The sequence below is a fragment of the Microcebus murinus genome, chromosome 27 (genome assembly GCF_040939455.1).
Source record: "Microcebus murinus isolate Inina chromosome 27, M.murinus_Inina_mat1.0, whole genome shotgun sequence".
Classification (NCBI taxonomy): Eukaryota; Metazoa; Chordata; class Mammalia; order Primates; family Cheirogaleidae; genus Microcebus; species Microcebus murinus.
Window position 1 is genome coordinate 10,132,793 of NC_134130.1, and position 22,790 is coordinate 10,155,582.

General features: G+C 36.5%; 1 protein-coding gene across 1 annotated transcript; it reads right to left on the minus strand.

The window, feature by feature from the left end:
- Nucleotides 1-786: 786 nt before the first annotated feature.
- Nucleotides 787-21,305, minus strand: METTL14 (methyltransferase 14, N6-adenosine-methyltransferase non-catalytic subunit). The gene is made up of 11 exons (XM_020284498.2): nt 21,072-21,305; nt 18,502-18,590; nt 17,690-17,777; nt 16,152-16,232; nt 15,707-15,794; nt 13,097-13,187; nt 10,745-10,886; nt 9,647-9,739; nt 7,716-7,832; nt 6,234-6,444; nt 787-1,879 (listed from the first exon to the last, which is right to left on the minus strand). The coding sequence occupies exons 1-11, from the start codon at nt 21,135-21,137 to the stop codon at nt 1,575-1,577; spliced, it is 1,371 nt and encodes a 456-aa protein (XP_020140087.1). The 5' UTR covers nt 21,138-21,305; the 3' UTR covers nt 787-1,574.
- Nucleotides 21,306-22,790: the final 1,485 nt, after the last annotated feature.

Below are 22,790 nucleotides of genomic sequence, written 5' to 3' on the forward strand. Positions count from 1 at the left end.
GGATGTAATATAATCTCATCGTAGGTGTAATATGAGTACAAGATGTTCACTAAAATGCATCAAAGACCAAAGAAAGAGTTTGATTTTAGGTCAGTCTTTTCATTTGGTAACAAGAGTAATTCCATATATAGAAAACAGATTCTCAAATTTCAAAGGTTTAAAGTTTCATTAGAAAAACTGTAACATAATTAAAAAAGTACTCATCAAGAATAATGGCATAATTTCATTCATCAAATTCATTTAAAATATGAATTACAGTATAAAAAGAGAAATGACAACATGAAGTCTTATGTAACTAACTGATCTGCACGACCAGACCCTTAAAAGTAAACAGCACACCATATGGTTTTAATAAAAGGCAAGTGCAGTTCAATTTCTAAGCTGTATTCTTAAGTTGAGGGTTTTCTATAATCTGTTTTACATTAAATTTTCTCCATAACAAGTTTAAAAGTGTACATCATTTCCTCATCCCCAAGTACTTTATTCCCCAAAATGTTTAAACCAGGTATCTCCGTTGTTGCCTCTGTTACTTTATTTTGCTAAGGAATATGTAACTACTTTGAAGATTGATCCAAGTTCATGTCCACACCAGAGTTCTAGCCCTAGGATATTTGTCCTCATTTGCTTCTTAGGAAACAAGATTAAAAGTCGTATGTAGCTACACATTTAAGACTGAAAAGAGAAGCCTACCCCTTTTTATTGTTTCATCAAGAAAATCTTAAAACCCTGACAGCAGCTTATCACTGTTAGGTGCGGAGCCGAGAGGGAGACACAGGAAGCCTCAGGTTTAGCAAAATGCTGTTTATTTGAGCATCGTGGGTGGAGGTCGAAAAAGGCGTCCACCCCCGGAAGGGGAGAGTGGTGGGTTTAATAGAGGGTTTTTCTGGGGGGGAGTAAGTAACTGGACAGGAACAGTCACTTGTAATAAATTATTTTTCAAACCACCAGCTCCTAGGACCCCTGCCTCAGTCACATCTACCCTGCAGCCCCGGCACTGTCACTCTCCTTATCAGGAGAGAGAGGGACAGACTTGTCCTTATAGGGGTGGCGGGGGCAGGAAGGAATGCAAGCTCCCCTTTTGCATTCCACTCCTTTATCTCCCTAGGGGCCTGGCAAAGGCTACTGCCTAACAACCATCTGTCCCAACTCCACTCTGTCAAGGCTCCAGGACAGCTCCCCACATTTGACAGCAGCGGCAGGAAGTGCGTTACCAACCCCGAGGGCACTAGCGCGATACTACAGATGGGATCTTCTCCCCCTTCAACTACTTCTAAAAACCAAAACCTCTGTCATTAGTTGGAATCTGTCAGACCAGAGTCAGTCTCTGGAGATGAAGTTACTAGCATTCCATTCTGCTCATGCACATGACAAAAGGCCGAATACTCATTTATCCTGAACAGAACTAGACGGTGTGTGACAAGTGCCAGGGAGGTTGACTAAGATAGTCCTGCAGTTCAGAGAAACCAAAGCAAAGGTGCAAGCTTGATTTGTGCTCTAAAGTAAGTTTCCCACTTGAAATGCAAACTACAATAAAGAAGGCTAGAGGGGCATTATCAGGATCAACGTCTCCACAACTATCGAGGTGGAAAGCCGCCTCTGTGTGCTCCCCCACGGCCCCCTCTAAAACCACCCCTTTCTCCCCGGAAGTTAGAGCGGTTTCTTTCTCGACCACGGCCAGCGGAAGTTCCACCTCGTCCTCCGCCTCTGGGCGCTCCACCTCCCCGGTCAGATTTAGATTTGGGAGGAGGGGATTTGGGTCGAAGTCTCTCAATTTCTTCTGTACATCCAGTCAGGTAGGAGTTAGGGGCACTGAAGTAGGACGCGTATGTCTCTGCATTGTAGTTGCTGTTTGTGAGCGTTGGTCCCACTGTGAGCCAACCTGAAGTGGAGGGAAAAAGATTATTCTTTTTATTTGCAATTCTCTCTTATCTTAGATCTTGTAGGGACTAGTTCAAATCCCCAGTGCATTCTTAAAGATGTCCCTATCACTCATCCAATATTGATCTCTTTCACAGAATGCATGGCACTTAATCACGGTCATATTTTAAAGATGTCACCTGTATATATCTTATTTCTCCTCCTAGATTGTAACTTTTGTAATATATCCTCCTCGTTGTCCCCATCCATGTTCTCTTAATATCTTTTGTGAAAATAGCACTTAGAAAAAACTATTACACATTCATTACACTGAGTTTGGGCTCAGTGAAAATTTATTAAATGATATATAATCTTTCTACTTACGGAAATGGTACCATCATTTTCTAGTTAATATCTTGAAACCAACTTTTGCTCTATTCTCCCCAACCACAAAATACTCTCAGTTGATATGTCCTAGAAACTCAACCACTGCCATGTTGCCCCTAATCATCCCCATCTTTTCATTTCTACTGCCACCCTCAAACTTAAACCCTTTTCTACGAGGCCAGCCCCTGCCATACCACGCACATGTAACACACACACATGTATATTGTCATGATCTCCCAACCTTTAGTTTCTCTTTCCTCTAAAAGTGACAAGTCTAAAGCAAAGCTCATGTCACTTCCCTGCTCAAACACATTCTAGGGCTTTACACAAAGCCCAAATTCATAAATACGGACTCTATGATCTTGAACTAACTTTCCAATCACATTTCTCATTGAAGCTTTCCATGAACCTTCGTTTAGGTAAAACAATGACCTACTATAGCGGCTGCTTTCTACTAACCTCTACTTTTGTGCTTGTATTATTTTCTTTTCTATCCAGCCAACCTATTAAAAATCTCACCCTTCAGCATCCAATTCAAATATACTTTTTACATGAAATGAAAATTATTTCTCTCTTCTCAGAATTTCCATATATAGAAAAAAAAATTAGCCGGGCATGGTGGCGCATACCTGTAGTCCCAGCTACTTGGGAGCTGAGGCAGAAGGATTTCTTGAGCCCAGGAGTTTGAGGTTGCTGTGAGCTAGGCTGATGCCACAGCACTTACGCTAGCCTGGGCAACAAAGTGAGACTCTGTCTCAAAAAAAAAAAAAAAAAAGACATAATGTATAACCTAAGGTGGGTAGAGTGACCATAGATAATTGGATGAAGAACCCCACTGAAAATTAAATTATAAATAAAAATTGGTATGGAGCAAAATCTATTTTAGTTGCTTCTTATGCTTATACCTATAACTACACTTGACAATTATCTAGTCTCTCCTAGGTTCTTCTACTCATTTAAAAAAATTAATAGAAATCATTAAAATGATGCTAGAAAGCCATTAAAATGATTATGAATAATTATTTAAAATGTAGAAAATATCTGATATAATACTGATAGGAAAACTACAAAATGATGACAATTATATAAAAATTTGTATGCACAGGGACTAGACGGTATTATGTAAAAAATTAAAAGAATTCTTGGAGGTAGTGAGATCGACTCTTTTTTCACCTTTAAAACTTTCCTACACACCTTTAAAACTTTCACCACAAAACTTTCCTAAATGTTGTTACATTAACTTTTCAATTATTAAAAGATTACCATCTAATGTTTGCATTTACTCTTCAAATAGTTTTGTTTTTATCTTAAGTTTTTTGCTTCCTTAAAACAGCAGTTGCCACTGGAGACTGTTCCTATATTCGGGAGCTATGTTGGGGCAGGACAGATTAATGACGGAAGAGACAAATCTGTTCCTTATTTACTAAAATAAAGAACTAGGGCCATAATCTCGATATTCAACATATACGGACACCCATGCTTTCTGAATAAACACACTCCTCCAGTGAATATCCAGTGACATTAGTTTCTCTTAAGCCACTGAAAAGGAAATATTTGCTTGTCACAAGCTCTGCTGCCAAAATATTTTTACTTGGAGAAGAGAGTATAATCATCCACAAAACTTCCAAACAAGATGTTCATGTATAGTTGCAGAATTCGTAACAGTTCAAAGTTCATTCTATGGCTGTATATATATATAATAACATATGCATGATCTATATGTATATTGAGAAAAAAATGGTTTTGAAAAAATTAAGAAAATTATAAAGAATAAGCCATATCATTCTCACCCTTTAAAAATTAATACTATTTTAACTTAGACTTTAATAATTCAAGTATGCAAGGTCAATCTCCAAGATAACCAATGAAAGAACAATAAAAGAACAGCTAACAAGCTAATGAAAACAACAAATGGAATAATAAAAGAATAATTAATTGAGCCAAAAGAAGTCAGAGAAAAAGGAACACGGAATAATAGGTGGTGCCAACATAAAGCAAATAGTGAGATGGTAATTTATGCCCAGATATATCAGGAATTACATTAAATACAGATTGACTAAACAGTCCAACTAAAAGATAAATATAAACTGAATGAAAAAGCAACCATGTATTTAATCACAAGAAGTACACCTTAAATGTAATGACACAAAAACTGAAAGTAAGAGGATGGAAATAATATGCCACATAAACACTAATCTAAGAAAGCCGGAATAGCTACAATAATATCACATGAAAGGAAACTTAAGGCAAAAAACATTGGATAAGGAACATTTTATAATCTAAGAGGTCAATCTACCAGGAAGGCATAAAAATTCTACATTTTATATGTACCTAATAACAGAGCCTCAAACAGATATAAATAAAAAACTGTCAACTAAACAAAGAAAACCACCATAATATATTTCAACAAAGTAGTTTAAAAATATCAGTAGAGATAATGGATAATCTAAACAGCCCACAATTAAATACTATAAACAAAATTAAAGTATACATTCTTTTCAAACAGACTTGGAACATTTATTAAAATTGAGTCATAAAGTAAATCCTAACAAATTACAAAGAAGTGAAATCTTACAGTATATGATATTTGACCACAATATTAGGCCAAAAAACCTAATACAAAATAACTGAAACAACACAACAGTGAATAACCAATGGATTAAATATGTAGTCACAAGGAAAAATTACATGAAATACTTTGAAATGATAAAATACCAGATGTCAAACTTTTGGAACGCAATAAAGTTGTGCTCAGAGAAATCTAGAGCTCTAAATATAATATTACGATACAAAAAAGCTGAACATCAATAATCTAAACATACTTCAGATAAAAAGATAACAAGTAAACTCAAAGAAAGCAGGAGGAAGAAAACAAAAAATAAGAGCAGAAATTAATTAAATAGAAATAAACATGTATAAGAGAATGGGAAGACAAGACACAAACAGGGATAAAGTACTGGCAAATAAACATATCTGATAAGGGACTGCTATCCAAAATATACAAATAACTCTTAAACCTCAACAATAAGAAAATAATCTAATAAAAATGGGCCAAAGAGCTTAACAGACACCTCACCAAAGAAGACATGCAGACTGCAACAAGCATATAAAAATATGCTCCACATCATATGCCATCAGGGAAATGCAAACTAAAACAACATGATATCACTACACACATTAATATGGCCAAAATCCAGAACTCTAACTTCACCAAATGCTGGTGAAGATGTGGAGCAACAGGAATTCTCACTACAGATAAAAATGCAAAATGGTACAGGCACTTTGGCAACTTGAAAGCAACCAAGATGCCCTTCACTAGGTAAACAAATAAATGGTGGTCCATGCAGACAACGGGATACTATTCAGCACTAAAAAGAAATGAGCTATCAAGCCATGAAAAGACATGAAGGAACCTTAAATGCATATTACTAAATGAAAGAAGCCAATCTGAAAAGACTATATCCTGTATGATTTCAACTATATGACATTTTGGAAAAGGGAACATTATGGAATCAGCAAAAAGATCAAGTGATTGCAGGAGGTGAGGGGAGGAAGGGACAAGTGGAGCATGGGGGATTTGTAGGGCAGTGAAACTACTCAGAATGATGCTATAATGGTGGATACATGTCAGTTTACATTTGTCTAAATTCAGGGACTGTACAACACCAAGAGTGAATCCCAGTGTAAACTACAGACTTTGGGTGATTATGACGTGTTAGCGCTGTTCCATCAATTGTAACAAATATGCTGTTACGGTAGGGGAGATTGATAAATGGGGGAAGCTATGCATGTGAGGGCACGGGGCTAACTAGGAAATCTCTGTACCTTCCTCTCAATTTTGCTGTGAACCTACAACTGCTCATATTTGAAGTACAGAAAAAAAAAATCAAATACTTAAGAATTTTATTTTACATAGCAGTGTGTCCTGCTTCTTGACACCCATATCCCAAGGAAGCAAGAAGTGGTTTTTTTTTAAACTGAGGTCCTACCTGGTCTAATTGTACTGTCTCTTCCAAATAGATGAAGGCGTCTTCTCCCAAGACAAAAATGCTCAATTATATGAAATATTTCTACAGGTTTTTCTATATTGCCAATTTCAGGTTCTTCTGTGATAATTAAGTCAATGTCAACATTAGCATGAATGAAGTCCCCGTCCGTGCTGCGCTTCACGGTGCCTTTGATCCCCATGAGGCAGTGCTCCTAAATAACAAGAACAGACCAATTAATCTCTTTCCATCAACAGTCATATTTCACAACATTTAAAATTTTATGTCCTCAATTCCAAAACAATCCTCATTTCTCTGACTCTTTGATATACAGTTCTATGAGCAAAAACATGATAGGAAAACCCAGATATCTGGATGAGTAAAGACTGCCATGTAAGTAAGAAAAACAGTTTCTCCTGTATTTTCACAACACTCAATAAATACTTCAGAACACTTCATTTCTGACGTCAGACGTGTGTGGGTTTTTCCACTTCTGTACCAACACTGTAATTCAATTCTATTCTGCCACTACCTATCTCGGTAGTGCAGACCCCATGCATAGGTCAAGAGCTTAGTCACATCAGACTGCCCTTCACTGCAGATATCAATCACAAGTCTATGTTGTCACTCATGATTCTGACTGACAGGTTATAAATCAGAGGTTCCCACAACCCCCTCCTTGGGATAGATCATTTGCTAAAGTAGTTCATAGAATTCAGGAAAGCATCTGACTTACTACTACCTATGTATTATAAAAGGATCCAACTCAGGAACAGCCAGATGGAAGAGATACATAGGGCATCTCTCTAGGAAGAGAAGGGGGTCGGGGAAGATATAGGGGAAGACACAGGGAGCTTTTATGCCCCCTCCAGGCAGATCACCCTTCCAGCAATTCCACAAGTTCACTATCCCAGAAGCTCTACAAACACTGCCATTTTGGAATTTTATGGAAACTTCATTACATAGGCATGATTCCAGTTCAAGAAAGATTGAATAAGAAAGACCTTCCCACCAACAGCTCCCTAAAGAGTAAAGAATAAAAACTGTTAAAGCCTGATACTAGCAGGGCAGAGTCATATGAAGCAAAAGTTCTCAGGGATTCTTATATAGGAAAAAGGGAAGAAGAAAGAAATATATCTCTAAGCTGGACAGCTATGAGTCTTGCTGCCATCTTCTTTCTGAGCCTAGAGAAAGGGAAAAATTAAAGGGGTCAGAGGTATCAAAAGTCCATAGCTAACTTAGAAATATGGCAATTGAGGAATACAGGAATATATACTCCCCTCTTCAGCACAATGGGGGCTGATCTACGATAGTGGCTAAAATATTTTTAAATTAACTTGGATATATTCCTGTAATGCTCAATGCTGTTTTTACAGGACTCAGAAAAGGGCCTTCCCACCAAAATTAATTGAACTGATACAGTGATTTGGAAAAGTTTGATAGAAAATAATGAAAATTAAAAAAAAACAACAATAAAGGTAATACCTTTGTTCTCTGAAAGACAGCCTTTGGATCTAAAGTCTTAGTCTTCCCAGGATTGTTTTTGTTGGTTTTAATCCAACAAATATCTTCACATCTTCTGTAACCCCACTTTCGTAAACACTAGACATAAAATTAAGAAAAGAAATCCTTAACTTAAAGAAATAAACAATACTTAAAATAACCAACCAGCATTAAAAATGAAAACTTAAAATCTCAAAGATCAAGATCAGTATCTATTCCTGTCACTAAATATTTGTTTAGCACTGGTGTTCATTAATATTAATGCTCATTAACATTAACATTAGGTCATTAACAATGCCTAAATCCTACATGCCCTAATCTACTAATTTATCAAAGGCTCAAGAGTACTCCTCATGCTGACTTATTTTTGTAATCATTTTTGACCAAACTCTGCTTTCACTAATATGATTAACTGCTGCATAAACAAGATAAAAACCTCCTAATCATTTTCAACCTAATTCAGGTGGTAAAAGGAAAGACCAAAGTCAAACATTAGAGCCCAAAAAGGTAAATACCAATATACTTATAAACACATACATAGTATGTTTCTTTCTCTCGTTTTTCCATAGCATCTTGGGGAGCCACCACCAAAAATAATGGAGATACCTGATTAAAATATAGTTATAGTCTTACCCTTGAAGTTAATAAATGACAGAAGCAATGATGTAACCCAACAGCCTCAAACTCACTATTTTTATAAAAAATATAAAGTAACTGTATGGCCGGGTGCAGTGGCTCATGCCTATAATGCTAGCACTCTGGGAGGCCGACGCAGGCGGATCACTCAAGGTCAGGAGTTCGAAACCAGCCTGAGCGAGACGTCGTCTCTACCAAAAATAGAAAGAAATTGACCAGCTAAAAATATATATACAAAAAATTAGCTGGGCATGGTGGCACATGCCTGTAGTCCCAGCTACTAGGGAGGCTGAGGCAGTAGGATTGCTTGAGCCCAGGAGATTGAGGTTGCTTTGAACTAGGCTGACTCCAGGGCACTCACTCTAGCCTGGGCAACAAAGTGAGACTCTGTAATTAATTAATTAATTAATTAATAAAGTAACTATAGAATTTCAGAATTTGGGCACAATTTTATCAATATAATCCTGCTTGTTATCTCATATAATCCTAAATTTTTTACTTGTCAAATGAACACCTACCCCAATTAGCACGATTAAATGAGATCATTTGCTGTATAACAATATGTCATAAAAATTTTAAGTACCATCCAATAACACATGCGGAAACTGAGACCCACAAGATTAAGTACCTTTTTGCCCAGTCTCACAGTCAAACTGTAGCTGAATTGAGACCAAAACTGAAGATTTTTGATACCTAGTCATAATACTCACATTATTCTTGGTTAAAACAGCATGTTATTTTGTTTCCTTTTGGCAAAATAATAAAAAAAAAAGAAAAGAAAAGCTCTGAAATACAATTAATATAAGATACCTGAAATAAGTTTGGGTATCATAACTTTCTTTCTTACCCTCATTCATTCAAACTATGTGTTCCATATGCCATGTAACTTTTCCAATGTGATTTGACTTTCATTTGGAATTCAAGTGTCCATGCTATTCAGAATAATACTTTTTAGCTACTTATAAAGAGCAGTAAGTGACACTAAGCAGCTCATTTTTAAGCTGTAATTTGGAGTTCCAAATCTCTAAACTGTTTTCTTTCTGCAGTTGTAATACATTATATTTTGAAGGGGCTACATTCATCCCTAGTGCTAATTAACTGACTTATGGGTACTGTTTCTCTTCCATTCTTTTCCCAACATTTTTTCCTTCTGAACATTTTACGACTATCCAAGAAAGAAAAGACAAAATAACAATCTTCAAACTTCTTATGCAAAATATTATTACATGTTTTTCTTATGAACTTAAAATTCCACTCTAAAAAAAACACCACCTTACCACTCTTCCAAGGTCCAATCCCTCCCCAGAACCACACCAGAGAAAAATAAATGACCGCGGTGCTGCAATCTCATCAATTTCTAACTTCATAATCTGTAGGACACAAAAACAATATTGCATAAAAATAGTTTGTTTTCCATTTATCCGAAATCCAAAAGAACCACCATTGAAATTTGTCAGGATTCTCAGTAGATGTGTTCTCTAAATGTACTAATTTCCATTAGGAAATATAATGGAAAATAAAAATTTCTTTAAAATTTCTTGTTCTGCTGTTTTATTATTTTATACACACACACATACATAAACACACTTGCTTTTATAAGGAAAGAGCTTATAGGAAACCATATTCATAGAATTATGAAATCGTATAGATGGAACTTGAGAGATACTCTACAGCAATGTTTTATTCTTTATCAAAAAAGAACAGAAAGAAGTTAAATAAGCCCAAGGTTAGGGGTAAAATTAAAATGAAATATAATAATAAATGTTTGGGGAAGAATGGTTTCCAGTATCTACAGAACAGTTTTCAATAAATCAATATACATATATTCTTATAAGTAAGTCTGAAATGCCAAAAAATAACAAAGTATTCTCTTTTGACTCTATAATTCTAAACGCTAAGCACTGGTATTCTAAATAGGTGCTTATGTTCTTAACACAAACACATTGACCACTACTGACTCCCTAATGTGAAAAAGAATACTTACGAAACCCACGTTTCTTACTTACATTTTATTTATTACATTAACTACTGGTACTTTCTTTAGGATATGACACAAAGGTTAAGAGCTTAGAGCTTTGAGACTTTTCTAGCTACATATCCAAGGACTCTAAGACTGGAACTGTGAGTTTTCTACAGCCTACTCACTGACTACCTACTCAATCTTTGCCTCAGAAAGAAGAATCGAATTAAAGATAATGTAATATTTGTTAATGTACCTTGTACTTTGGACTTCCAGATATAATATACACTATAAATCTATATTTATAATTCCTACAAAAGTAGGGATAATATTTATAATCTCACTTTCTGATCAAATAAATGCATATTTATTTGAAAATAAATAATTTATTACAATGTAAAAAGTTTCATCATACATCATCCCAAGTCCAGCACTTTTCATTAGCGGTGATGCCAGTCTCTCTGTAATATTCTTCCAAAGGGGGTTCCAGAAGAATCACATCAAATTTGGGTGTTAGTTCTCTGATGTCAAAGGCTTCTATATCTGCTTGTAAATACCTATTTGATTAAAGCACAAAAAATGAGTAAAAAATTTTCAAATACCTCCCAGATTAAACATTATTACCAAAAATTATGTATAAAGTGATCATGAGCTAATTATTAATACTAAGTGCTTTTTAATGGTATATACACTAAACCACCTCCCAGTGCTCTTCCCTAAGACATGGGCATAATTACACTATAAAATAAAAATCAACCTATTACCCATGTACATCTACAATAAATTCTTCTCCCATCTTTACATTGAAAATTCATACTCAGATGTGAGTTTCTGAACGCCTTTCCACTGTCATCTGAATTTTCTAAGGAATACCACATTAGTTTTTCTTACCTAACTAAACAATTGAGAAAAAAAGTATTTCACTATAAGTTTTATTTTTTTTGAGACAGAGTTTCACTTTGTTGCCCAGGCTAGAGTGAGTGCCATGGCGTCAGCCTAGCTCACAGCAACCTCAAACTCCTGGGCTCAAGCAATCGTCCTGCCTCCGCCTCCCGAGTAGCTGGGACTACAGGCATGTGCCACCATGCCCGGCTAATTTTTTCTATATATATTAGTTGGCCAATTAATTTCTTTGCATTTATAGTAGAGACAGGTTTCGCTCTTGCTCAGGCTGGTTTTAAACTCCTGACCTGGAGCAATCTTCCCGCCTTGGCCTCCCAGAGTGCTAGTATTACAGGCGTGAGCCACCAAGCCTGGCCTATAAGTTTTAAATTCCTCCTTCTATAAAAAGGGATCTAAAGCTGGGCGCGGTGGCTCACGCCTGTAATCCTAACACTCTGGGAGGCTGAGGCGGGCGGATTGCTCGAGGTCAGGAGTTCGAAACCAGCCTGAGCAAGAGCAAGACCCCATCTCTACTATAAATAGAAAGAAATTAATTGGCCAACTAAGATATATATAGAAAATTATATATAGTCTCCCCAAATACTGAGACTTTTTGTGATTCTTCTAACAACTTACCGAATACATTTTATCAAATTGTCAAATGTACAAAACATTGAAAGCTAAATATGAAACATTCTCCAATTTCAAAGACTACATACATTTCTGGGGAATTTATTGTTTAGCAAAGACTAAACTGAATTACAATATTACAAATTGTTAAGAATAGTATCTCAGGCCGGGCGCTGTGGCTCACGCCTGTAATCCTAGCTCTTGGGAGGCCGAGGCGGGCGGATTGCTCAAGGTCAGGAGTTCAAAACCAGCCTGAGCAAGAGCGAGACCCCGTCTCTACTATAAATAGAAAGAAATTAATTGGCCAACTAATATATATATATAAAAATTAGCCGGGCATGGTGACGCATGCCTGTAGTCCCAGCTACTCGGGAGGCTGAGGCAGAAGGATCGCTGGAGTCCAGGAGTTTGAGGTTGCTGTGAGCTAGGCTGACGCCACGGCACTCACTCTAGCCTGGACAACAAAGCGAGACTCTGTCTCAAAAAAAAAAAAAAAAAAAAAAAAAAAAGAATAGTATCTCAGGATGCTATGTTATAATTAATTTTTATCCTTTATCCTTTACGTTTTCTAAATTTTTTCCAATAAACAAATGGCTTTGTAAAAAAAAAAAAAAAAAGTCACTGGTTGGGTGTGGTGGCTCACACCTGTAATCCTAGCACACTGGGAGGCTGAGGCAAGTGGATTGCTCGAGGTCAGGAGTTCAAAACCGGCCAGAGCAAGAGCGAGATCCTGTCTCTACTATAAAAATAGAAAGAAATTAACTGGCCAACTAAAAAATATATATAGAAAAAATTAGCCAGGCATGGTGGTGCATGCCTGTAGTCCCAGCTACTTGGGAGGCTGAGGCAGAAGAATCGCTTGAGCCCAGGAGTTTGAGATTGTTGTGAGCTAGGCTGACACCATGGCACTCTAGCCTGGGCAAGAGAATGAGACTCTGTCTCAAAAAAAAAAAAGTCACTTAAAGATATTTTAACTAAAGTATCAAGAATATAATAAACATGAAAGATTTTTTAAGAAGATAAAAATATTTAGAGGTACTTAAAGCTAATTACCTGAAAAGCTGAAAAAAAATTAAATGAGAACCCACTGCATACTTAGCACCAGAATTTCAAATGAATATATTTTACTAAAGATCAGAGTAATAAAGTATCTTAATCTTATAGAGGCACTAAATTTCTTTTAAAAAGAAAACTTATAACACATTGATACTTTAAAACTGAGTTGAGAGCAAACAGTAACTGAATAAACACTTACATAGGAGGAGTGTTAGATTTAGCTATTAACTCATCCTTTAGCCTGATGAGTTCCCTTAGCTTAGGGTATTCTTCAAATCTGTCAGCTAAACCTGAGGAGAAAAAATAGTAAATTCTAAGCTGCAATTCAAGTAAATTCAGTATCAGTGAATTCAAAAGTTATGAGTATTCTCAAGAAAATAAAACAATACAAATGCCACTTTGCTCTCATGTCCTTTTTAGAAAGTTAATTTATAGCATTTTTAAACAATTCATATACACATTTCATAACCAATGACCCTAAGCCCACATACAGGTAAAAACTCAGATGTTCTAAAGCCCAGTTCAAGTCAATACACCATTTAATTTCTAATATTTATTAAGTTAAACAATCTGCTCATGGGATCAAGTTTAACCATCCAGGAAAAGAAAAAATACTACCTTTCTTGTGTGCTTTTTTTCCCCTTTCTTTTAGCTAAAACAAATTCCTTCTCCTAAAAAATGTAGTAACTGTTAAGATTTTTACTTAGTTTTTTGGATAGGTACCCAGAGCAGAGAAAATTAGTATTTTTTTCTATCTTTCTCACCACACAGGAAGCATGTTCGTAACAATAATAAATTATGTAAATTTAATATAAAAACCAAAAGTACAAATATCAATAACTTTAATATCAAAGAGTAAAAGCGAAAGATTCTGAAAAGCTTCCTCAACCAGTGGTTGTAGATCACTCTTCAAATAAAACAAGTTTGAAGATTTTATTATAGTAATGTTTTAACAGGGTAGAGTCAGCTCTCAATCAAATAGAAAACAGAAGGTGCTTTTCCTCAATTTATCATAATAGTTTTCTAAGTACATTTTCTTTGAATTGGGAAAGTAAGAGCAGAAAGGTTTATATACAAATTTGAGTATAAAATTTATCATAACTTTTTATGCTACATCTAAATTTTGCTTATAAAAGCATTAAAATTAGTTTCTGCTTCAAGAGTAATGTTGCTTATAAGTGATAAAAATAAATAAATTGGATTACATCAAAATTAAAATGTTTGTGCTGCAAAATACACTAAGAAAAAAGTGAAAATTCTTCCAGAATGGAAGAAAATTGCAAATCATCTATCTAAGAAGAGATTTGTACCAAAAACATATAAAGATTATATACACACACACAGAATGAAGAAGAACTCTTGCAATTTGATAATAAAAAGACAAAGAAATATTTAAAAATAAACAAAATATCAAGACATTTCTCCAAAGAAGATATTCAAATGGCCAATAAGCATATGAAAAGATGCTCAATATCATTAATCACTAGGAAAATGCAAATCAAAACCACAATGAGATACCACTTTACATACACTAGGATGTCACAATAAAAAATACAGACAATAAGTGTCCAAGACATGAAGAAATCAGATCCCTCATACGTTGCTGATTGGAATGTAAAATAGTACAACCACTTTGGAAACAGATAGGTAAAAAGTTAACAAAGGGCCTGGCGAAGTGACTCACGCCTGTAATCCTAGCACTCTAGGAGGCCAAGGCAGGCAGATGGCTCAAGGTCAGGAGTTTGAAACCAGCCTGAGCAAGAGGGAGACCCCGTCTCTACTAAAAACAGAAAGAAATTAATTGGCCAACTAAAAATACATAGAAAAAATTAGCCGGGCATGGTGGTACATGCCTGTAGTCCCAGCTACTTGGGAGGCTGAGGCAGAAGGATCGCTTGAGCCCAAAAGTTTGAGGTTGCTGTGAGCTAGGCTGATGCCAAGGCACTCTAGCCCGGGCAACAGAGTGTGACTCTGCCTCAAAAAAAAAAAAAAAAAAAGTTAACAAAGGATTACCACAGGATCCAGCAATTCCACTCCTAGGTATATACCAAAGAGAAATAAAAACATATATCACATAAAAACTTTTACATGAATATTCATAACAAGATTGTTTGTAATAGCCAAAAAGTACAAACAATCCAGATGAATAATGTGAGATATATATATATACACACACACACACACATTTATATACACCCAATGAAATATTATTTGGCAATAAAAAGAAGTAAAGTACTGACACATGCTATAACTTCAATGACCCTTAAAAATATTATGCGAAATGAAAGAAGACTGTCACTAGTCACCAAACACCACATATTACATGACTTCATTTATATGAAATGTCTAAAATATGCAAATTTATTGAGACAGAAAGTAGATTAGTGGTTACTTAATGCTGGAGGGCAAATGGGAGGGAGGGAATGGAGACTGACTGCTAACGGGTATGGGGCTTCCTTGGAGGAGATGAAAACGTTCGAAAATAGATTGCGGTAATGACTGCACAACTCCTGTGGATACTCTAAAAGAACAATGAATTATACTATTTAATGGATGAATTGCATGCTGTCAATAACACTATCTAAAATGCAGGGATAGTCACAGAACCAATGTGGAATCCCCCCCAAAAAAGAAAAAAAAGATAACACTGCTTATGGAAAAGGAAGGTGTACTAGAAAGAAGCACTGAGAACAGAAAGAAGAAGTCAAACTAGGAAGAATAATTTTGCTAGGACTAATCCACAAATGGATAAATTACATGCACGTCATTAAGAGTTAGCAATAGCCTAGTCCAAATAAATCTGACATACCTACATCCCTGATGAAATTCTGAGGCCTATGTCCAGTGTCTACAAAATGTTGGCAGTAATCATTATGAGGATTTAAACTCTGTGTTCCCTAAAGAAAAAGTCAAAATTAAATTAATAGCATGCACTCTGATGGCAGATACACTAAATTTGTACTTTGTTTTTTATCAAGGGGTCAGACAAAATATAATCAATTGATAGATTAAAAAGTAATATTTGAAAACACAAGTAAAATGATAGCACTACTCTTCAGTAGTTATTGACATTAATATACTATTATCTCATACTAAATAGCCAAATATCAGAAGAAAATTTCACAAATAATTTTAATTGATCTTTATTTTATAATAATAATCCCTAATCTTAAAGACAAATAGATATTTAAAATCTTTTCAGACACAGAGCTTAAATGTGGAAAGTTACAAGGTTTGAAAATTCTCTACTTTACCTTAAGAAAAGTACTAGAATCTTTATAAATCTCTTCTTCATATGGCAAATTTTCTTCCTCCTGTTGCATTTCTAGTTCATCCTTGAAAAAGGAAGATTAAGTAAACATTTTATGTATCAAGACTATTTCTCTAATTATCACATCTTGATTAAGACTCAACATAAATATTGTATGTCCTTAAGATATAATGTTTCTAATTAGCATTAAAGCAAAACATTAAAGTTTTTGCTTTCTGATCATTAGATCTAACTAGTTGATTATCTTCAAAATAAAAAAAAATTTCCTCATGATTATTATGAATAGCAATTACCTACAATTACTAATGTTTTATTGGCTGAATATAGTATTATCTCATACATACTATAAATATGAGAATTTAGCTTAAGTCATGAAAGGTATGACCACTAATGGCACAATTTTATTTCTATCAGATTGAATCATTAAGAAAATGCTGTACTTACAGGTCAAAAAATTAGAGTATCAGCAATTGTATATGGTTACACCCAAAATAATCACAAATACTGATGCTACATATTAGCATACAACAAAATGCAACATACAAAGACAGTATTCATGAGATTAGGTATCACATCATTGAAATTCCTAGAGAATTACTGAAACTATGCATTCTCTTCACTATTAAATATTGTTATACAACAATTTACTTAAAAAAATGAAATCAGGTTTTTCACCCATAATACTTTGTTTCAACTAAATATTGCAATATAAGTTTAGATACTGGGTTTTTCTTGAGCCTCTTTCAAAGATGGTTCTACACTGCTGTCTAGCCCATCAGTTTGCAAAATATGTTAACTGTACCACCCCATATTGTTAACATGGAATAATACAATTCAAAAAAGACTACTGCAGGTTCTTGAAATCTGTTCCAATAACCCAAAGTTTCTGACACACTTCTTTAAGAATACTATTGCCTAGTGCTTACCAGGCATTACGCTAAGTACTTTACATACATAACTTAATTTAATCCATACAACTCTTGCATTAAAAAGAGGAAACTAATACAAAAGGTCTTAATTTCTGATGACAACATATGCCATTAATAATTATTTTAGGCCGGGCGCGGTAGCTCACGCCTGTAATCCTAGCACTCTGGGAGGCCGAGGCGGGCGGATTGCTCGAGGTTGGGAGTTCTAAACCATCCTGAGCGAGACCCCGTCTCTACTAAAAATAGAAAGAAATTAATTGACCAACTAAAAATATATATACAAAAAATTAGCTGGGCATGGTGGTGCATGCCTGTAGTCCCAGCTACTTGGGAGGCTGAGGCAGTAGGATCACTTGGGCCCAGGAGTTTGAGGTTGCTGTGAGCTAGGCTGACACCACAGCACTCACTCTAGCCAGGGCAACAAAAGTGAGACTCTGTCTCAAAAAAACAAAACAAACAAACAAAAAAAAAAAAACAATAATTATTTTAGCACATCTTAAAATTCAGTTTTCCATCAAATTTGTTCTCCTGGATATGAATCTATTATATTAAAAGGACTTATTTTTTCTTGATAATAAAATTCTCTACTTGCCTTATATTCTTCCATTTTGTCTTCATCTGTCTCTCCTTCATCCAAATACTTACGCTTTGCATTTGGAGCAGAGGTATCATAGGAAGCCCTGAAAATTAAAAAGGAAATATCACACACAAATATATATGTAAGATGTCTAAGTACATCTATTAATAATATTAAATAACAGGTGATAAAAACAGAACCAGGCAAATTTTTCCTGATTAAACGTTATGTATTTACTCAGTTTATATATCATCCAAATAGTCACATAATCTGATTGATAATTCTGTAGTCTATTTTCACGAGAAAGCAAGCAAATGAGAAAATAAAGTGTTATAAGGGATGTACTGCAAAAAGAAACTTCTATATTATACATCATTTTAATCTGTCTTGAGCAAGACCGATGTTGAAATTGATCACAAATATACTGAAATGCTTTCTCAACTATCAAATAAATATCACTTATAGGGTAAAGTATATTTTCCTTTATAAAAATTTTGAAAATGTAATTACAGTATATATGCTAATTCTTAGTCTAGAAGTCCATTTCCTACTTTATAAATAAGAACTTACCATATTCAGAAAAGATTTCATAATTCATGAATTGACAATAAAAACTAATGTTTCCAAAATCTTCTTTATTTTGATGCTTTTCATAAAAACACTCTACATACCTAGAGTTGTTTATTAAATAATGATCCTTTTATTGTTTAATTAAATAATGTTGTTTATTAATGTTGTTAGTAATGTTGTTTATTAAATAATGTTTATTAAATAATGATCCTTTCACAATGTTAACATGTCACTAAAAAAAAATTCACTTGACTGACCTGCAAGTTTCTCTTGTTTCAGCAATTTCTCTCTGCTCATCTTTGCTGTTTAACACAGCACCAATGCTGTCAGCACTTTCAGCTCCCAACTAGGAAAAGGCAAAAGCCAAAAATTAGATCACAATACATTGGACAGCCTTTCCAGGCATTTGTAGAGGCATTTAATATATCAAGTATTAAAAAAGAACAAAAAACCCAAATCATACAACAAACAAATGGGTTAATAGCTTATAAAACTAACTGGAAAAACTGGAAAACAAAATCATGTTAATTAAGAATGATTTTGACAGCAGAAAAAGCATTTTATGCTTTCAGTCATATAGATACTCCTTGATTTATGATGGGGTTACATCCCAATAAATCCATCATAAGTTGAAAATAAATGCATTTAAAATAAATGTTGAAAGTGTGACTTCAACTTCAAATAAATCCATCATAAGTTGAAAATAAGTGCATTTAAAATAAATGTTGAAAGTGTGGCTTCAACTTAAAGTATTTTCAACTAATGACGGATTTATAGGGACATAACCCCATAAATCGAGGAGTATTGAATGCATGTGGTTTTTGCACCATCGGAAAGTCAAAAAATCATTAAGTTGAACCATTGTAAGTCAGGGGCCGTTTGTGTTTGAAAATAAAACACTTAACTTTAGCCAATTTCCTACTTTTAAAGTAAATAATAAAACACACCTTTACACAACTTTAGGTTGAGCATCCTAAATCTGAAAATCCAAAATCCAAAATTTTCGGAGCACTGACATGATGCTCAAAGGAAATGGTCATTGGAGCATCTCAAATTTCAGATTTTTGGATTTGGAATGCTCAACTGGTAAGCATAATGCAAACATTTCAAAATCTGAAAAAAACTAAAACCCGGAACCCAAGCATTTCGGAAAAGATACTCAACTTGTAGTAGCAATAACCAAAAAAAGCAGCAAACAGTTTTTATACAGGGTTGTAGGTACTACATTAAACACTTTGTATGCACTGGCTCATATACTTATTCACTGCATGCTCTAATAAAAATCCATCCAGTTTTATGCAAGCTAAGTCTTTATAGGCATAACACTGAACTTTATACCTTAAAAATGGCAATGTAAATTCTTTGAGCTTAATTTCTTCATCTATGAAAACACAGACAGCATCTGATTGTAGAACAAAGATAATTTATGTAAAAAGCTTAGCAAAGTCTGACACATAATTAGAAGGGACTTCATAAGTGGCAGCTATTATTAAATTTTATGCACTTTGTAAGCTTTCTGAGGGTAGGGACTACCTATTATTGTTCATTTGCCAACACCTAGTAGAGCCTCTGGCATTTGTTGAGTGTAAAACATTCAACAATTGTTCCAATACATTTTTTGAGTAAAATAGAGGTTAGAATTCAAAATTAAGGAGAAAACTCCTTACGTGGAGGCAACAAGAGCTACTGAACACACTTTTAAAGATAGCATGACAAAAGAAGCTAGGAAAAAGAAGACTTAGAAAGGACACCTGATTTGTTAAAGACCATAATGCCAGAGGGACAAGGAACAGATCTGACTCCAAATTCCCACCTTTTTAACAATATACCACAAATGTGTTCATCAGATCATAAAGGAAGATAGGCTTCAGATTTCCATTCACTAAAACCAATTATTTATTACTGAAAAATAACATCAAAATGCCTCATTACAGCCTATCAGTACTTCCCCCATCACTTGTACTGATTTGAACAGGAGAATGGAAAACACAGCCTCTGATTTTTAAGAAGACCATGTACAGTGTGTATTCTCTGCATGTGGACTCTACTAATCAGCAAGTGTTAACTTACTCATACACACAAAGCAGTGAAGGAGGACGGGTTTAGAAGACAAGCTCTGGAGAGACAAAACTAAATTCAATTTCCTGGCCAAGATGTGAGTGACCAGGGGTAAAATCACTTAACCTCTGGAGCCTATTATATAATTTGATAATACCATTATATTAAGACGGTTGTTGTGACTAATACAGAGTAAGGTTTCAAATATTAGCTGTGGATGATGTCAAAGATACAGTGCATGAGATGCATACATCATATACAGAATCTGAAATTTACACTCGGGATACGTTCAACGGTATCTTTAGACACGATCCCAAAGAAACGATATAAACTTATTTCACAATGAAGCCACGATCTCAAGAATTTGGTGCTGACGAGGAGGAAGGAGAAAACACTGAAGACCATTTAAACTGTGAAGACAAACTGAGGGGATAACAAGCCACTCATCCTCGTGTGAACTGCAGTGATTTATTTACAAAGACCAAAGCTCTGTGTCCCACCAGTGAGCACCATGCCAGCCCGGCATCCCACACGAGTGGTTGAAGAACAGTCGTGGCATTCGACTCAGCATCACAGTGAACTCGGCAGGAGCTGGGTAAAACTCGGGGCACCGCAGGAGTTGAGAACGAGAAGGACAGACCCGGGAGTCGGGGTCTAGCGACCCGGAAGGCGAGGACTGCGGCGGGCGGGGAGGGGACACAGAAAGGAAGGGGGAAGGGCGGCCGCGCACGCGCATTCTCGCTCCCGCCCCACATTGGCCGCCGCGGACCTGCTGCGCCAGGAGCTGCCGCCGTAACTTCTGCCGCTCCCGGATCTCCTGCAAGCGGCTGTCCATGTCCCAGCTCCTCTTTTTCACTGCCTCAAATACGTGCCAATCGCGAGCGACCCCTTGCCCAACCTTTCTTCGGGGTCTGTGAAACACACACTGCACCGGGAGCTTCTGCCGACGGCCAGTATCCCCAATGCTTTCCTCAGCGAGGAGTTCCGGCGCGGCCGGAACTGGCTCGGCCCAGGCCGGAAGTCCCGCCTCGTCCGGGACGCCCGGATTTGGCGCCGCTTGAAAGGGCCAGGTGCGGGATGCTGAGGTCGGGGAGGGGACTCGGCAGTTCTGGAAGCGGTGGTCCGGGATGGCGCCACCCTTCTCACCTCTACGTCCCAATGTCAGGCTCCCCTGGTGCCTCCCAGTGCTTCTAAAGCGTTGCTTCCCTTTTCCATCAATCCTCTACTTGCCAGTCCTGATGTTTACCGAGACCCCAGACTTGAGCAGATTGCCTAGGCTTGAACCCTGGCCTCCCGCTCACTGGCTAAGTGGCCTTGGCTAGTTAACCACGGCAGTCAGCCTCAGTTTTCGCATCTGCAAAATGGGCAAAACAAGAGTGTCTACCTCAGAGTTGCAAAAATTAAACAGTACTGGGCACAAAACGCCAAGCAAATTTTTATTATTAGTTTTCTTTTCAACAAGGAAACGACTGCATCTACCTGGATCTTCTCCAAGCTTCACTTGGCCCTTCACATGTCTCCTATTTGATCATAATGCATTTTATGGATTCTTCCGTGTCCTAGAGGTCAGAAGTCAGTGGGTCGTGCGCGGTGGCTCAGCCCGTAATCCTAGCACTCTGGGAGGCCGAGGCGGGCAGATCATTTGAGCTCAGGAGTGCAAGACCAGCCTGAGCAAGAGCGAGCCCCGTCTCTACTAAAAATAGAAAGAAATTAATTGGCCAGCTAAAAATATATAGGAAAAATTAGCAGGGCATGGTGGCACATGCCTGTAGTCCCATCTACTCTGGAGGCTGAGGCAGGAGGATCGCTAGAGCCCAGGAGTCTGAGGTTGCTGTGAGCTAGGCTGATGCCACAGCACTCTAGCCCAGGCAACAGAGTGAGCCTCTGAGACTCTGTCTCAAAAAAAAAAAAAAAAAAAAAGAAGCAGCAGCAGCAGAAGCCAGTGGACCCTTTTTTTGCTTGTACATTCGTCCTAACTGAAACAAAATGGCCTACTAAAAAGACCTGGATTTGAAGAGTAGGGAGAATGGGGCAGTGGTGGTTCTTCATTTCTTTTATGCTCTGCTTCTGGCGTCCAGGGGAATCGCTATATCCCTTACAAAGTCTAGAGCCAGTTGGAGCAGCCCCTCCTTTCTCCTGCCTTCGTGGGGCACCCCCAACAGTGAGTTTGCTCTTGGGCTCTGACAATACCACTTCTACCCCATGTTCCACCAGCTCTAGGGCTGGTGGCCATTTGCAGTTAAGAATCTTGAATTTAATCTTACCTTACCCTTTTGCTCTTCTAATTCTCAACACCTGTGTAGCCATTTCTCCATAGTAAATGGTGTCTGTTTAAAATACTTTTTAAATGATTTTCATTTTCCTGCCCAAAACCTGGGCTGATAAGATGCAGGTGTCTACTACCTTGCAGTATTTACAAAGCCACTAGGATCCAGCAGAGGGTTGTTGCAGGTTTTACAAAGAAGGGGATGTAACTCTGAAATCTGTC

Bases quoted from the DNA above. Each gene is read 5' to 3' on its own strand.
- METTL14 (XM_020284498.2), bottom strand. From the start codon at position 21,137: ATGGACAGCCGCTTGCAGGAGATCCGGGAGCGGCAGAAGTTACGGCGG. The intron at 13,188-15,706 runs GTATGTCAGATT...TTTTCTCCTCAG, and splicing joins GAATTTCATCAGGGATGTAG to GTTTAGCTGACAGATTTGAA. The intron at 7,833-9,646 runs GTAAGGTGGTGT...TTTTATGTCTAG, and splicing joins GATTGGACCTTGGAAGAGTG to TGTTTACGAAAGTGGGGTTA.